Below are 18,804 nucleotides of genomic sequence, written 5' to 3' on the forward strand. Positions count from 1 at the left end.
ATTTCCTACTGGGAACAATGCTGCGGCTAAAGCAATAAAAAACGTTTCCTTTCAAACCGACTGTTTTCTTTCCCTGTCGATTTCGGGTTAAAATTCCGGGTTTGAAATAACCAATAGTCAATAATCTATAACAGCACACCGATTAATCTGCAAGTGGGCATGAGGCCCTGTTCACGCCAAGGAGGACATGGAGCATCTCCAAGGGGAGGAAAATGGAGGGCATTGGCCACAACTTCATAGAAATATGTCAATGCCAGGGTTCTTAGTCTTGCTCAAAATGGAGGAGGGCGTTATGGACACAAGAAGAAGGCTGAAAATGGAGGACATCTCTGGGGGGGGGGGGGGGTTTAATGGCCCGGCCCACGGGGGGGGGGGGGGGGGGGGAAAGAACAGCCTCTGATTTCAAAGCCGCCGCGGCGCACGTGCGTTTTGTTTTGGTGCGCGAGCGAGAGCCGTTGGCGCGGAGGCGCGCATGCGCAGAAGGGCAGTCTGCTTTGCTGTGGGCGGGGCGGAGAAGCGGGGCAGCTGGGTGCGCGCAGGCGCAGAGAGGGCTCCTTCTCGTGCCGCTGGCTGAGGTGCTCTTTTTCTCCCTCGGTCCGCTTAGAGAAAGAGGCGGCGCAAGAGGGCCGTGGCTGGAACGAGGAGCCCGGAGGGAGGCCCCGCTTGCCTCAGCGCCGGAGACGGCGGGGAAGGGAGGGCGGCGGCCGCCTCGGCCTCGCTCCCGAAATGTCGCAGACAGCCATGTCCGAGACCTACGGTAAGGAAGGAAGGAGGGAGGGAGGGAAGCCGTGCTGCCTGCCCGCCCTGAGTGGGTCCCTGGGAGGGAGCCCTGACTCCTCCGACTCCTCCTTCCCCGGGAGAGAGGGGACTTCGCCGACGCATCCCCGCACCTGGGAGGGAGGGAGGGAGGGAGGGAGGCCCCGGCGGCGCCTCACAGCCGTCGTCCTCGCACAACAGGGGTGTGTGTGTGTATTTGTATGGATACCTATGTGTGTGCAAATATACGTATATTGTGTGTGTGTCTGTGGATATTTGTGTGTATTGTATATGTGTGTGCGTGTGTGTGGATATATATACGTGTGTGGATATAGATAGATATTTGTGTGTGTGGATACATATGAGTGTATATATATGTGTGTGTGTGTCAATATATATATATCTAGATATTTGTGTGTGTGGATACGTGTGTGGATGTGTAAATAGAAATATTGTGTGTATAACTGTGTTTATATATGTATGTGTATATAGAAATGTGTGTGTGTGTATACACTTGTCCCTCCATATTCGCTACGGTTAGGGGCACAAGACCCCCGTGGATATGGAATAACCACAAATAACAAAACATCATGTTTTAACCTCAGAGGACACCTCTCTAGGAATCTCTAGGTCCTCCAGGGCAACTCTGTGGTCAACATCCAACAGACACTGGCCATAGAACTGCACTGGAGGAGCTACAAATGGTCTTTCAGTGCAACTTTTAGTTAAGACTTGCACTGGAGGACCTAGATCTTCCTAGAGAGAACATATTGATCAAATCTAAGAATAATCAAATCTGCAAATATCAAAGCCGCAAATATGGAGGGATGAGTGTATATGTGTCTATATATCTCTGTCTGTGTGTGTGTGTATATATATATATATATGTCTCTGTGTGTGTATATACACATACACATGCACATTTATATATACACACACACAGGAGGATTCAAAAAGAATGGTGCAAGAGTAAAGCTGTTCTTATCCAGTTTTACACTATTCTTTTTGAATGACCTTGTTTATGGTATGTGTGCATGTATACACACACACACACACATGCATGCATATTTATTTGTTTGTTTGTTTGTTTCATTTGTATGTCGCCTTTCTCCCTGGAGGGACCACAGGCGGGTCACAGATGAAACACACACACGCTCTTGTTCTGCACGTAGTTAGTAAGCTGTGCCCACCTTGCAGGGCTTCACCTATCACTCCCCTTCCTCCTTTCTCTCCTCTGTGGGGCTGGCCTTTTTTCCTACTCTTTTAAAAAAAAGTGCTGTCCAACCAGAATAGGAAAAACCCAGTTAGGAGTGATGTACATTTGGGTCCTTCTTTGGCTGTTTTAAATATAAGGGGAAATGAGGATGACTACTGCCGGTTTAGTGAAAGCGATTCTTCCTTCAAGGCCTACGCAAACATCATTTCAGAAATCTTCACAACAGCTCTAAATGGTGGGATAGTCTTATTGTACCTGTAATATACTGTACTTCTGTATTTCCATCCTCTTTTTCTGACCCGGGATCACTTTCAGGACATCACATGCATGAGAGGTTTAACTTCTTAACCCTACACCGTATACTGTATTTGTGTAATTGTAGTGCTGCAATTATAGTATGGAAGTGATCCAGTCTAAGAACAGAATGGATTCTGCTTTGGAGGAAGTAATACTTGTGAGGGGAGTTTCCTCTATCTGAATTTGGAGGTGTGGCATCTTGAGAAGCATCACACTGTTAAATTGCTAGCATCTACAGTACTTGTACCTAGATTTTGTAAATATAAACCTTTGATCCTAAATGAAAAATACTGAATGTGTAAAAGTAGTGTGTTGGAGGGCACTATTACTGGAAATGCCCTAGATATTTATATTTCTCTTCACAGTTAATATGTTTGAGGTTTCCAAATTGTGATAGCTCTCTTTTTTGCCCTTGATGCAAAGCATTATCAATTTGGACTTCTTCAGCAAACTCTTCCTAAACACAGTGACGTTTTGTATCTGTTTAATGATTTGGGAATCATTTCACATTTTTTTAAAGTGAAACGACTGTTTTGCGTAAGCCATGGTTGGAGCTGGAGGGCTGAAGGTCCTCTGTTTCTGCCATAAACTGTGTAGTGTGCTGTTGTTGTGTATTTTTATAGCACCATCCATGTACATGGTGCTTTACAAACAGGTTACAGAGTAAAACATTTATAACTATTCCTATAATAATTTGTAAATAGAATTATATAAGAGTAATTGCAGTAAAACATTTAGATTAAATAAAGAAAATGTATGAACTCATAGAGGAGGTAATAAAGTAATGCATTCTGTTTCCAAGGGCCAATCTTGTTTGCTGATCCATTACATGTGCATAAATCATAGATGGCTTTAAAGTTTAAATCTAGTGCCAAGTTTAATTTTAATTTTTCTAGGGCAATTCTTAAATTGCCTTTGAGTTGAGTATTCCTGTGAATTACTCTTTAGATAGCAATATAATTTTGTGTCCTTCAGTGTATTTCAAATCCAGTGTATAACAGTGTGGATTGCATTTTCTGTGGGTTGTCAATTCTGCTTCCTTCAGAAAATTTGTAGATTAAAAAAACACTATTCAAGTCTCACTTACTGCATACCTAGATTTATTTTTTATGTAGTGTATTTCATAACAGTCATCTCTTGTTTCCAGACAAGATTAGCTATGGTAATGGTTCTGTTTGTGGGTCTTCTTTTAGCTTCTTTTTTCTTCTTTAGTTATTCCTAGTAACAACAGACTTCTCTAGGGTGAGAGACCAGACAGCTCAGCAGAATTTTGGAGCTCAAAGCTTCTTTGTCAGTGGGAAGAAAGTGAGAATAAGCCTGATAATGAAGTGCCTTTCAAAGCTTTGCTTTTGTTTTGTTTTTTCTTCTGGAAAGAAGAAGCTGAGAGCAAAATTGCACAGCTGAAGAAATAACAGGCCTAAGAATTGCTTTCACTTCACTGTGCAAAAAGTGAAACATGCAAACAACTTTTCCCACAGTGATTTTGAACAATAGGAGCTGCTTGAAGCTACTGTAGGATTTATGTGAAACCGTGGCACATTTAACATGGTGATGCTCTTTCTTGAAATGCATAGGGGAGACATTTTGTCTGTTGTTTTGTAAAGTTGTGTTAGCAAGGTATGGCAGGAGATTAATGTAACTGCAAGCCCTGAGCTCAGATGGAGAAGTTAGAAGCTACATACATTCTGTTTTAAAGCCTGTTGTGTACCTGGTGTGTAGCTATCCCTGACTCACTTCTTTCCCTGTTTTAATATGATCACAGTAGCAGTTTTCAGGGCTGATTCCTTAAGAGATCATGTGGTTTACAAACATGTCCATTATTTCATCAAGTCTCAGGGCTGCTGAAATGATAATTGGTGGGTTTGTAAACTAGTTGAACTTCTAAATCTCTGCCATATGTACTGCTCTCTTGGTGAGGTAGTAGTGTGAAGCTTCCATTTTGTATCTTGTCATATGAGTATGGGCAGCAAGTGAGACATACCAGATGGTAGCTTAAGGATGATGATGATAGTTCTGGTTTGATATATAGTGAGGGATACCTTAAAACTACTCCAAATCATCAGTGCGATTAGAAATGCTTGTACAGCAGTCCTTTTAATAAGAAGAAAATCTCCCACTTAGGCTATTGCAATATATTGGAATCATCAGCCTAATTAGAAACTGATGAACAACTAGAGATCTATTCTAATATGAGTCAGAGGTTGTAAGTGATGAAATGTGTGGCGCAGCTGCCTTCAAATACACACCATTGGTCTATTCTATTTCCTTGATCAAACATCTATAGGGCCAATTGATATATAAGCATTTGAGATATGTAATTCTTGGAGGAAAATCAGTGTTTATAATACAGGTTGGCACATTATGTTAACTTTGGTTTGCCTGCTTCTTGTAATGAAAAAGAGTAGTCACTGTTTAATTGGACTTGGTTTGAAATGGAAGCGTTTTATTTGTTCTCATGGAATGAAAATAATGGTCGTGTTCAAAGGAGAACAACCTTTACATTAACTTAATTTGGAACAACACAGGCCCAGGAAAAACATAGTAAATTCCATGTATTATTAGAGCTAGAATTAAACAATCTTTTATTTTTTCATTTAGTGCAGGGCCCCATTTACACACACACACACACACACACACACACACACACACACACACCAAGTAGGCCAGTATGTGACATAGACACATGCAATATGTGAACAGAATATGGAGAAACAGAATGGTTCCCATTTGGCAAAGGGATTAGGTAAGGCTGCATACGATCATCCTATTTATTCAATTTATATGCTCAAAACATCATACATAAAGCAGATTTAGATTCAGAAGAAGGAGTGAAGATAGGAGGAACAAACATTAACAATCTAAGATATGCAGATGATACCATAATACTAGTGGAAAACATCATAGACTTAGAACAATTGCTAAGGAAAGTCAAGAAAGAAAGTGCAAAACAAAAATAATGACCACAGAGGATCTAGCTACATACATTTAGACTAGACAATGAGGAAATTGAAATAGTTAAAGATTTCCCATACCTTCGATCAAACATCAATCAGAATGGAGACTGTGGTCAAGAACTCAGAAGGCTAGGACTGGGAAGGGTAGCTATGATATAACTAGACAAGATGCTACAGTGTAAAGATGCACAACTGGACGCTAAAGTTAGAATCATCCAAACCACTGTATTCCCCATCATCGTGTTTACCACAACATGGTAGACCATAAGTTGAATATGAGTCAACAGTGCAATGCGACAGCTTAAAAAAAAAGCCAATGCAATTTTAGGCTGCATCAATAAAAGTATAGTGTCTGGATCAAGGGAAGTAATAGTGCCACTCTATTCTGCTTTGGTCAAACCCCACCTGGAATGTTGTGTCCAGTTCTGGGCATCACGATTCAAAAAGGACATTGAGAAACTAGAGCGTGTCCAAAGGAGGACAACTAAAATGGTGAAGCTTCGGGAAACCATGCCCTATGAGGAAAGGCTCAGGGAGCTGGGGATGCTTAGCCTGGAGAAGAGAAGATTATGAAGTGATATGATAGCCCTGTTCAAATATTTTAAGGGATGTCATATTGAGGAGGGAGCAAGCTTGATTTCTGCTGCTCCAGAGAATAGGATTCGAAACAATGGATGCAAGCTCCAGGAAAAAAAGATTCCACCTCAACATTATGAAGAACTTCCTGACAGTAAGGGCTGTTCGACAGTGGAACACACTCCTTCCTCGGAGTGTAGTGGAATCTCCTTCCTTGGAGGTCTTTAAACAGAGGCTGGATGGTCATCTGTTGGGGATGCTTTGATTCTGATTTCCTGCATGGCAGGGGGTTGGACTGGATGGCCCTTGTGGTCTCTTCCAACTCTGATTCTATGTATGAATGTGAGAGCTGGACAGTGAACAAAGCATATAGAAAGTGGTGCTGGAGAAGAGTGTTGAGAATACCATGGACATCCAAGAAGACAGGCAAATGAGTTCTATAACAGATCAAGACTGAACACTCCCTGGAAGCCAAGATCACAAAACAGGCTGTTGTACTTTGACCACATCATGAGAAGGGATGACTCATTAGGAAAGTCAATACTGTATATACTCATGTATATGTCTAGAAATTTAGGTCAAAAAATGTAAGTATTGTATCTTAACTCTTATTTTAAAGAAACCATCCCCTGGTGAAAAGCAAGAGTATAATCTGTCCTGGAAGCACTGACTTATCTCATCCATCCAGACTTAACAGTAAGCTTAGAGAGTTATGTCTGCTGGGATTTTGAAAGTTCTTTGCTTTGCTTCATCCTTTAGATCCTTACTATATGCCCCTACATTTTACCCTTGACTTATCCACAAGTCATAGCAAAATCCATAATTTTGGCCCCATAACTTGCCCTCAACTTATACATGAGGTCGACTTATAATTGAGTATATACAATAATTCTAGGGAAGGTGGAAAGTAGTAGAAAAAGAGGAAGACTGCACACCAGATGGATAGACTCAATCAAGGAGGTTGCGGTTCTGAATTTGCAGGAACTGAGGAGAGCAGTGGAGGGTGGGGGTCTTGGAGATGTATCATCCACAATGTCTCTATGAGCTGAGGTTGACTCGAGGGCAGTTAACAACAGCATATGATATAGCAGACAATGGTTCATGAAAGGATACGTGGCATAAACTCTGAAGGTCGATAAACTTCACTCAGGCATGGAGATAGATCATAGGTTGGAGATGGGGAAAATGCAACCTTCTAGGTATTGGGAGTGCAGTTTCCATTTATCCCTAAGAATTGTAATTAGAAACATTTGGAATGCCACTGGGTCTCCATCCCTGCCATAGCTAGAACTAGAGTTCACAAATATCTCTTACTGAAACCAGCAGGTCTTAAAAGTGCTTAAATTTAACCGGGGTCCTTCCTCTTTCCTCCTTTTCCTACCTTTTGTATTGTTCCAGGCAAACTTAAAAAAGTTACCAAAGCTGATTATAATCTCGGTTAGGCTTGTCTTTCTTGCATTGACTTCCATAAGTCCTAGATCTTGGTATGTATGTATAAGAAAATGTATTTGATCTTGCATTTCCTTTAATAATCATACCTTGTGGAGAACACATTTTCAAACTTAAAAGTCTGCAGGGTTTTCAGAATTGTGGTGTTCACCTAAAATGATACTAATACTGGGTTGTTTGAACAAGTCAGTTCTTTTACACCAGAAATTAAGCTATAAATATTGAGAGGGAAAGTATAGAAGTTAAGATTTTCCAAATGTTTCATTTTATGTTAGATTCCAGATTGTTGTGATATGTGGAATATACATAGACATGTCTGCTATATTTACTGTTGCTCTTATTTTCAGATTTCCTGTTTAAGTTTTTGGTAATTGGAAATGCTGGAACTGGCAAATCTTGTTTGCTTCATCAGTTTATTGAGAAGAAATGTAAGTACAACCCAAGAACTATTTTTCTTCAAAAGAAATCTGGTTCACATTGATCTTCAACAGAAACTGTTTGTTCCTAGCATCATTTCCAAACCTGCATCACCTAAAGTTTCCGTAAATTTAATGCAGATGAATAGGAACTCAGGATCTGCAATCCTTTACATGTCTGATTATCACAATAATACACAGTCTGGTTAGTCTGAATATACTGTCAGAGTAACAGTATATAAGGATGTTTGCAGGTCCACACATGGCAGCTAAAAAGGCCAATGCAATTTTAGGCTGCATCAATAAAAGTATAGTTTCTAGATCAAGAGAAGTAATAGTGCCACCATTATCTGCTTTGGTCAGGCCCCACCTGGAATATTGTGTCCAGTTCTGAGCAACACAATTTAAAAAGGATGTTGAGAAACTGGTGAAAAGTCTGGAAACCATGCCGTATGAGGAACGACTTAGGAAGCTGAGGATGTTTAGCCTGGAGAAGAGAAGGTTAAGAGGTGATATGATAGCCCTGTTTAAATATTTGAAGGGATGTCATATTGAGGAGGAAGCAAGCTTGATTTTTGCTGCTCCAGAGAACAGGACCCAAAACAATGGATGCAAGCTACAGGAAAAGAGATTCCACCTCAACATTAGGAGGAACTTCCTGACAGTAAGGGCTATTCGACAGTGGAACAAACTCCCTCGGAGTGTAGTGGAGTCTCCCTCCTTGGAGGTCTTTAAGCAGAGGCTGGATGGCCATCTGTCGGGGATGCTTTGATTGAGATTTCCTGCATGGCAGGGGGTTGGACTGAATGGCCCCTGTGGTCTCTTCCAACGCTATGATTCTATGATCACATTTATTTCATATTTCGATAACAATTTTTGGCCCTAATTGTAATGAAAACATGTAGTTAAAAGTTTAAGCATGGCTCTCAATAGCATGTTCAAGTCTCATGATCCAAGGGGTTGTGGCAAAGAGGATATACTATTGTCACAGTTTTAGCGTGTGGCCTAATACTTGCATATAACCCTCATTGTAAAATTGGTCACATACACAGCAAGGTGTGCAGTGGGTTGATACAATAGATAACGGATTTCATTTATATATGTTCATTGTATTCACAGTATATTCTGAGAGTTTTGAAGACACCCTGAATTATACCTATTTTTTTTATTCATTATACAGATTGAATATCCCTTTTCTGTAATTCCAAAATGCTCCAAAACTTTCTACATGGGTGGCTGAGATAGTAACACCTTTGTTTTCTGACGATTCAGTGTACAAACTTTTGTTTCATGCACAAAATTGTTAGAAATAATATGTATAAAATTACCTTCAGGCTATGTATGTAAGGTATGTAAGGTGTATACAAACTTAAATTAATTTCATGTTCAAACTTGGGTCCCATCTCCATGATATACTATCATGTATATGCAAATACCTTTCATTCCAAGATCTGAAAAAATCTAACACTTCTGGTCCCAAGCATTTTGGATAAGGGAGACTCAACCTGTAGTAAATTAAACTTATGTTACCTCAATTAAGATTCACCTTTTTAACTATGATAAACAAATATGGATAAATACTGAACATATCTATTACTAATGATGCAGAAATATGTCTTCTGTTCTTTAATTATACATGAATACCTAATTGTGGATTGTTCTATTCTAGTTAAAGATGATTCAAATCATACCATAGGAGTAGAGTTTGGTTCAAAGATAATAAATGTAGGAGGCAAATATGTAAAACTACAGATATGGGATACAGCTGGACAAGAACGATTCAGGTATAGTTTTGTGTAATATAGTATGTAGGTTTGATAACATATTGTGGCTTGGCTGGGGTATAGTGGGTTAAAGAAAGCAGCATATATCAGAGTTTGATTTGATTTGTGGGATGGTTATGTAAGCCACATTGAGAGAGTCTTAAGTTTAAAAGTAAATTTAAAATATCCTAAATGAAGAGTGTTTCATATTATAACTATTTTAAGTTGTTCTGTGACATCACAACTTTAGAACAAATTCTAGCCAAAAAAGGAAATACCATGTATATTCATGTAAAAGTCGACCTCAGTCTAAGTCAAGGGTAAAATTTCAGGGTAAAATTCATGGATTTTGATATGACCCATGGTAAAATATAGGGGGGTATAACAAAGGATGGAAAGGGAGAAACATTACTTCCGTTCCTCCTTCTCTGGACCTTTCTTGACCACCTAACGCCACTTCCCAGGTGTTAGAGGAGAAGTTTGAAAATTGCATTGGGAAGGGAAAGAAGTGGATATGTTTTCTTGAAATCACTAATGCTTAAAGCTACTTGATTTTGGCTTGATGCTACACTGTCTTATCAAGTCACCACAGTAATTTTGGTGTTTGTAATTTTAGCCTTGTGAAGAACTCACATTTCTGCCATCTTTCAGTGATATAAACTTTGCTTTACAGGTCTGTAACACGAAGCTATTACAGAGGTGCTGCAGGTGCCTTACTTGTTTATGACATTACCAGGTAAAACAATGCTGATGACATTGTATTCTAAAGTATGGGTAAAATGTTATCTTTTTTTCCTGATTTATCCTTAGGTGGACATACATCCTTTACAACTAGCAAGGGGATAGGTTTGGCCTTCATAACTTCTTTTCTTCCCTAAAATAACAGCACAAAACTATAAAATAGAAGCTTCCACAGACGACATTCATTCACCTTTGTTTACAGACACAGCTTTTGAGAGTGATAATTACCACTTGAGTTAGCTAACTGTACTGTTAGGACATGTTGAACCAATAGCTATTTATATCACATGGTCTGCTTGCCAGTGGCCAACGAAGCCAGTCTGTCTTAATACAGCCCCTATATGATGCATACAGTAAGTCATATTTTGCCCAAGCTTTTGTATGTCATGGTAGCAACAATTAATTGTTACACATAAACAAATTTATTCATAATTCTGGAGTTTTCTGAGTCATACATGGAGTCTTGAGAGATCAAGAACTGTGTCATACTTTCACCAGGTGAAGATCAAGAATCAATTTTTGTATGTATAAAGACGATGAATATTGCTTCAGGACCATATGTCCTCTACTTCTGAGAATTCATTATTGCCAACTTCTTGGAATACCAGTGATTTCTTCCCAGAAGTTTCTGCTTGTGGATCCCAGATTCATTAGCAAAGCAGTCCCAGAAACATATTAGTCATCCTGGAATTCACTGAATAACATGCTGTGTGGTCTGACTCTACTAGTTGCCCTTGATCTTGTCTTTAGAAAGTGCATTAAACCAAGTCCAAATGTTGGACTAGCATTTGTTGTTGTGTGCCTTTTTGACTTATGATGACCCTAAGGCAAACCTATCATAGGGTTTTCTTGGCAAGTTTCTTCACAGGGGTTTGCCATTGCCATCCTCTGAGGCTGAGAGAGTGTGACGTGCCTAGGGTCATCCAGTGGGTGCTAGATAATCGCAGTTATTGTCTGATTGTCATCTACAAAGCTCAGTTGCTCATCTGTACGCTGGCCTCCACAGCCATACCCTTGGTTGTGTTTTTGTTCGTTTTCAGGTTTCACTTACAGGAGAAAGAATGGCACATTTTTCTAGAGTTGTATCTATCAAATTGCTCTTGAATTTATATTGTAAAATATAATTTTGTCAGTTATAGTCTTAGAGTTAGCATGATGTGCAGCACTATTTGGAAGCAAGGAACATAATTAATGTCTAACAATATGTCTTTTGTAATCTAGTCGAGAAACCTACAATGCTCTTACTAATTGGCTGACAGATGCAAGGATGCTAGCAAGTCAAAATATTGTAATAATACTATGTGGCAATAAAAAAGATCTTGATGGTGATCGGGAAGTCACTTTCTTGGAAGCATCCAGGTTTGCTCAAGAAAATGGTGAGTATTTTCATGACCTCTGATGTTTAGGTTTGCCACTAGCCTTCTCTAATTTGATACCCTCCAGATGACTGGTAACCAAGCACACTGCAGATGGGACCCACAGGTCCCATTATCCATGATTGGCTCTGTTAGCTGGGGATAAACACTGTTCCCCAGTTCTTTCACCCTCCGTCCAGACATAGATCATGGAGACTATAGGGAAATGTAGTGGGCAGGTAGGGCTATTTAGACCAGGAGGGGGATGCAGTGTGTAGCCTATATTAGCAGTACTTGTTCTAAGCTGTGATTTGAATATATTTATTTTAAAGCTTAAAGGGCTTCACTGAATTATCATCTGTAAAAATGTTCCATATGTAATAGAGGACTGAGGAAGAAGCTTAATAAATCCTTCACTTAGCCTTTTCTCATGCTGCTTGTTCTCAGATTCTGCACTCCCTAATCTTCAGTGCCATGTTTTAAAAACAAGTGGTTTAGCAGACCACACAGGCAACCAGATATGGTTCTAAGATGACGTTGAAAACCAAATCAGATCAAGGGCAATGCCTATACTATCTGTTTTTATGCAGACTTCAGTGCTCTATTTTAAATGGTTTTCTTTCTGACTATTACTCTGGTTAAGACTGTTCTACTAATTATCTTTTATTTTTCCATTTTGCTTAATTTGGGCAGCATTCTTAAGGAGTTTCCCTTATCCATAATTCCAAAATCAGAAATACTCCCAAACCCAAAACTTTTTAAATGAGTGGCTGAGATAGTGACACCTTTGCTTTCTGATGGTTCAGTGTACTGAAACTGTTTTATAAATTATTTTAAAATATAGTGGGACCTTCCTATCCTTGAAGTTTCTGTACTTCCACCCCCCAGTGGATGAGCAAAAAATCAGATGCTCAAGTCCCATATTGATGGGTGGCGACATGTGCATGCTTGGCACCACAAGTGTTTTGGATTTTGCATCCATGGGCACATACTGCCATTGGGTAATATAAGTCATAAGGATCTGCAGATCGCTAGCCCACTAATGCAGAAGGTGCACTGTACAAATAATTTAATTTATTTAATTATAGTAGTCCACCTTTATCTACATTGTCACTTTCTGGGGTTTCAGTTACCCATGGTCAGAAATTATAGTCCCCCACATACGTGTTTTTCTCTGCATAATTTCAGTTATGTATGGTCAGTCGCAGTTCAAAAACCTTACAGGTATTGGGTTCAATACTATTCGCTGGAGATCTTGGAACATATCCACCGCGGATAAGGTGAGAACTACAGTGGATCCTTGGTATCCACTGGGGTTTCGTACCAAGACCCCACAACACCCCATGGATACCAAAATCTGTGGATACTCAAGTCCCATTAAATACATAGTACATGGTACATGACATAGCACATTATAAACCTGGCATAGTAAAATGGTGTCCCTTAGCTGTAGTTGAATGGAAGTGTGAGGTAAAATGGGTTGGATGCACCTTGAGTGTGATGTGTTCTTGTTTGTATGTTACTGTTGCTGAGAGATCAGTATATAATTGGCAAGTAGTCATTCGGTGAAGTAAATAAGAGCAGAGTTGCTCAGCTTCAAAGGTATATGTGCATGAGGTGTATCGTGAACATTCTTCTGGCTACCATTTTGAACATTAATGAACTACCTCTTTTGTGTTTTTATGTCTGTTGCAGAGCTGATGTTCTTGGAAACAAGTGCACTGACAGGAGAGAATGTTGAAGAGGCTTTTGTACAGTGTGCAAGAAAAATACTTAATAAAATTGAGTCAGGTAATCACAGTCCCAAGGTCCAATGATTTTAAGCTAATATTAAGCTAATAATAATAATAATAATTTGTTTTATTTATATACCGCTATTCCAAAGATCATAGCGGTGAACAGCAAGTAAGCTAATTGGCAAGTAAGCTAATTTGCCCCCCAACAGCCTGAGTGCTCATTTTAGCGACCTCGGAAGGATGCAAGCCTGAGTCGAGCTTGGGCCCTTTAGCTGGTCTTGAACTTGCAACCTTGTGGTTTCGAGTGAATGGCTGCAGTACAGGCATTTAACCACTGCGCCACCAATAGAATCTATAGAATGGTGAAGTAGTCTTAGGCTAGATATTTTTTCCCATTGTCACAAAATTGCACCTAATTCTCAATTTCACCTGAGAGGGTCTTGCCAAATATATTAAGGAAATAAAATCATCCAAACATAAATAATCCACTGAAACATGTAAGTAAACAAATATGATTTTCTTTAATGAGCGATTATCAGCATATTTTCTCTGTTAAATTTATTTTCCATTGCAGAAGAGACCTGGAATATTGTGAAACTTTGCATAAAAGGGACTTTCTCATCAGAAAAATTAATCCTTAAAGATCTTCCTCTAATGCCAGATTTCAGACAAAGAATGTCAAAAGGCGTACAACTACAGTGCTATATTAAGTATAGGGTACTACATGTGCTTTTTGGCATCTTTTGCCAACTGTTACTCTTTAGTGTAATGAAGGTGTCAGACATTTTCAAAATGTGTTCTTAGTGACTGATCTGCATAGTATCTAAGATCATTATTAACCTAAACTGGAGTAAAATTGTAGCATGTAGGCACTAAAGCAGATGTCTTCAGCCTCTGGCTTCTATGGCTCTGTATTCCTGCCCAGTACATATTTCAACTGAGAGGGAGGTTATACCACAATAGTTCTTGTGGGTTGCTTTACAGTACTTTTGAAAAAGAATGAGAGTCAACTGGACTCTCTTATAAACTGGAACGTTGATTTTGTTGTCCTTTTTAAAATATAGATTTGTGCACTATTTTTAAAAATAATATTCAGACTAAATTCAGTTTTAACAGTAATAAACTTTAAGAGAACAATTTTGAATTAAAGCTGCATCTTTTAAAAATAAGTCATATGGCTAGTTTATGTGATACAAATGCATTGTTTCCTGTTTTATCAGGTGAACTGGATCCAGAAAGGATGGGCTCAGGTATTCAGTATGGAGATGCTGCTTTGAGACAGCTGAGGTCTCCACGTAGAGCACAAGCTCAGAGTGTTCAAGAATGTGGCTGTTAGAAGTAGGCGACAAATGAAACACGCCTTAAGGAAAAGGGTGAGTGTTAGAAATTTGGGGTGCCTTTGTTATTACGAAGAAGAAGAAAGAAGCCAACAGGATGAAGGATATTGGAAATACTGGTCTAAATCAGTTGTAGCTGAAAACTGTAGTGCTAGTATGGCAAAGAATCCTCCCTCTTGCAGACCTATCCAAACCTCCAGAAACTTTCCCATACTGTATTGGGTCTTAGTTCCTTTTCATCCACCCTAGAGACAGAAGGGTGTTGGAACTTCTCGTGTTTTACATGGATAGCTGAGTTTTTGTTGCTTATCACATTCCACAGAAGTCTTTCCGTTTCTTCCCAACAGTGTCTCAGGTAATCAACTTTGTTGAGGACAGATAAGGCTGTATCCTTTACTGTTGCAGTGCCCCCCCCCCCCAGCTTCAGACAAATTTTGTGGGAATGGGTGTTTGCAGGCAAATCCTCCTGTATTCCACTCAGTGTAAAACTGAAAAAGCAAATGCGTCTTACAGACATTTTTTTTAAAAAAAAAGTTTAGTTGATACTACGGAGTTGACAACCTGCATGGTCAGTGATAAATGACATATGTGACCTAAATTGTGCCAGTAGTTTTCTTAACATTTAGTTCAAAAACATGTCTGTAAGTACATTTGCTTTCATCTTGAGACAAGTTGCCTCTCTTGTTATTTTGAATGAGAAACAGCTAGATCAATTTTTTCTCATAGAGGTATATCCTGTTGAATTCATCAGTGCTTATTCCTAAACAAGTGTGCATAGGATTGAGGTCTAAATTTCTTAATACTGTATGTCCTTTATTTATTTTTTCCCCAGCTGCCTTTGCAAATGATGTTTCATTAAACAACTGCCATTGCTTCAAGGCTCTGCAATTTTAGAACTCCTTTTTGATTCAACCAAGCAGACTACATATGGTATTTTTTAAAAAAAGAAAAAGTTCTGTGGAATGGCTTCCAGAAGTGTGCATTTGACATAAAAAGACTGCAGAAAAGAACATCTGATAATGCAGTGGACAATACTAAAATGCCTGTATGTAAATGTTTTCTGTTGCATATTTTTGTTCATTATCTTATTTCTGTATCCTGTGTATATAAAATGTCAACATTAAATTTCCAAAGCATGATATACTGACATAATATTGCACTAACAGCTGTTTGTTTGTTTTTTAAACTAAAATTTTAACTTTGATAGGCATTATCATGTTTTGGGCTTTTTTGTACAATAGCTTCTATTTATGAGATGACATTGAAAGCTACTGGCATTGATTGTCAGCATTTTATTTGCCACATTCTACAAGGCACTTACATGATTTATTTTTATTTTATTTTTTGAAAAAATTGTTAGATCATAAGTTCATTAATTAGCCATGTTGAGAAGACAATTTTTATTGAAACATAGCCATCCTGTTTCCTGACTATTCTTCAATGTATTTCAATCATTTTGTCAAGCATAGGCTACAAAATACAGTTGTGAACTCTGAGAGCTTACTGCTGTCTGATATTATCTTGGGAAATTCCTATTTTTTACATCATAGATTTTAACTGAAACAATATGTTTTGGGTGAAAGATAATGCCTTCTTGTTTTGCTGTTTTAGAGCCGTATTGTGAATCACCACTATGATTTTTTAAATTAAACATTCTATATATATGACTTTTCAGGTTATACTCCTCTGTAAAAAGAAGACTTTTCAATCTGCCATGTTTACAAAGTACTACTGACTTCCTCAACTCTGTAATCTAGAAGTACAGCTCTTTAAATGGCAGCAATTTGTCCACATTTGGGATCTTTGAAATGGACTTAATAAACTGGCACAAAGATCCCTCTTTCCATGCAGATTTTCCATGCCACTGTGAAAGAGAAACAGCCCTCTGCTTTCATGATATTCAATAAGAGAATTGAGAGTCGCATAGATTCACCTTGGTATATGACACATTGATTTTGGTGAAATAGGTATATGTGTAAAATAAAATGGCCTCTTGCAGATTTTTAGAGTCATCCACTTAACTTTCACTGGTCATGGTACTCAGAGCAGAGCCTCACATGACTACATGAGCTGTTAACAGGTTAATACAGGAGCAGAAGTTTGTTCAGATTTGCAGTGTTTCTCAAATACAAGTTGGGAGAGAGATCATTTTGGGGCATCCTATCTGTTTTGCCTTTCACAATATAGAAACTTTGATTTTGACATGGTGAGTTGACCTTTTTTTTTCTGATTGAGTTGAACAGATTGAATAACTTGCAGACAGGATGTTCTTTAGTACTGAAAATGGGCACTGGAGTGCTCTGAGATCAATACAAGCCTTCTTGATAAGGGACAATTCATTAAAAAGTTAATATGGAAGAAAAAAGTTAACACAGTACAGTGTTGTAGTGTACGAGGATGGAATTGAAGATAAGATAGATACTGGTTTACAGTAAAGCAATGAAAGCAAAGTGGCTAGCATGCAATTTCTGTATCGGTGTGTATTTGGTTCACTGCATGGGTATGTAAGGTACACAGCATGGATATTTTATGGTAATTCAGAATTGACTTGAGGGAATATTCAATGCGTGGCATTTTTATAATGTGCTTTCTATTGCTCCATCTACTCATATCAAAATCAATTCCAAAGAAGCTTGGAGGGTAGGTATCCATAAGACACAGTCATAGCTAGTGTTTTTAATATAACTTGTAAGTTCCACTGACTCCACTACTCCTTCCTCTCATCCTTCAATTTATAAGTACAGTACTTCATTTTTGTGGAGAATCTATTCCATATCCTCCCATGCGGAAACGGAAAAATGTGCATATTCAAGCCCTATTGGCTTGAATGGAGGTGTGCTCCATTTTAACCCCCTTCATTCACCTCCCATGGATAGTCAAGGAACATGGATCCCAAGTCTGTGAGAATGGAGGGAGGACTGTATTGTCACTGTCACAGTCTTTTGTTTAAATTGAAGGGAATTTAAAGGCAGGTGTTGCATCACTCTTCATTTTGAACAAAATAGTAGTTTAGTCCAAAAAAGGTACCTGCAGTGCAGTTATCCTACACTTTGCTGTTATACTTAGTTGTGTGATACAACATCAATTTCTTCTCACCTGCTACAGTAATATTATGAGAGGTGATCTGGAAACAAATACTATCATGTTCTCTCTCGGCCTTAAAAATGGTGTGTACTAGGACGTGAAAATGCCATACAACTCTGATAAGCAGATGAGGTACAGTGGTACCCCGGGTTACGAAATTAATTGGTTCCGCGGCGCCCTTCGTAACCCGAAATCGTTCGCAAGCCGAAAAAGCCATAGGCACTAGCGCTGGAAGCCGCGATTTCGTGCGAAAAAGCGCCGAAAAGCACCAAAAAATTTTTTCGTAAGCCGAAAAAAAAAACGTAACCCGGAACAGTTTTTTCCTATGGAATTTTTTCGTATCCCGGAAATTTCGTAACGCGGTGCTTTCGTATCCCGGGGTACCACTGTATAGTGAAAACATAACAGCTACAGCACAGATGATTTCAGACACCCACTGCACAGAAGCTGGCTTTCTTCCCTTTTGCTAGTACTCTTTGTCTAGTAGGCTGGATTGCTCTTACTGTTTGTAGAGTATGTTCTGGTCCTGTGCATTCCTTCTGAGAGAGTCCTGTATCCTCTGCTTCTCCCCCGCTTTATTAGTGCAAAAGCAGATATAAGCTCATCTCTTATTAGTCTGTCTCAGTTAATCAAGAAATTGTATAACCCACCCTAGCTGAGACTAAAAGAAAATACATTTTTGAAGGTAGTTGCGATTTCTTGAATTACTGATCTGTCAAGGCATAATACTTCTGGTTCATTACACTGGTGTAATTGTACAGAGTTGGGAGAAAAACAGACTGCCCCAAAGGAGTGGCTTCCCACCACCCTTCTGAGGGCTAGATTGGGGCTGCAACAACGGCATGCCATGGCCCTGATATGGCTATTTGCCAGCTCAAAAAGAAGCAGAAAAAACTGCTTTTTTTTGAGCTGGCAAAAAGCCATTTTTTTCACCACTGGTGGTTTTTCTGCATTTCTGTGGCACATGTAAATGCCATCCTGCAGAAATGCTGTGATGACATTTGCTGTGTGGCCAGCGGGGTGGCATGATGCTGGCTTGAGAGCAGCGTTGAGACATACGGCATGCATACACCATGCCCCCACACCACCCCAAAGCTGACATTTTTTGCCAGTCTGCTTTGCCC

The 18,804-nt window shown here is 39.1% G+C and overlaps 1 protein-coding gene across 2 annotated transcripts; it reads left to right on the plus strand.

Moving 5' to 3' along the window:
* Positions 1-536: 536 nt before the first annotated feature.
* Positions 537-16,798, plus strand: RAB4A (RAB4A, member RAS oncogene family). 2 transcript variants are annotated; one of them, XM_042480512.1, is made up of 8 exons: positions 537-757; positions 7,596-7,676; positions 9,334-9,448; positions 10,101-10,163; positions 11,390-11,544; positions 13,219-13,314; positions 14,480-14,632; positions 15,429-16,798. In XM_042480512.1, the coding sequence occupies exons 1-7, from the start codon at positions 727-729 to the stop codon at positions 14,593-14,595; spliced, it is 657 nt and encodes a 218-aa protein (XP_042336446.1). In that variant the 5' UTR covers positions 537-726; the 3' UTR covers positions 14,596-14,632; positions 15,429-16,798. The 2 variants fall into 2 exon arrangements, with proteins under 2 accessions (XP_042336446.1, XP_042336455.1); XM_042480521.1 differs by lacking the exon at positions 9,334-9,448.
* Positions 16,799-18,804: the final 2,006 nt, after the last annotated feature.

The sequence above is a fragment of the Sceloporus undulatus genome, chromosome 1 (assembly GCF_019175285.1).
Source record: "Sceloporus undulatus isolate JIND9_A2432 ecotype Alabama chromosome 1, SceUnd_v1.1, whole genome shotgun sequence".
In the NCBI taxonomy this organism is placed as follows: domain Eukaryota; kingdom Metazoa; phylum Chordata; class Lepidosauria; order Squamata; family Phrynosomatidae; genus Sceloporus; species Sceloporus undulatus.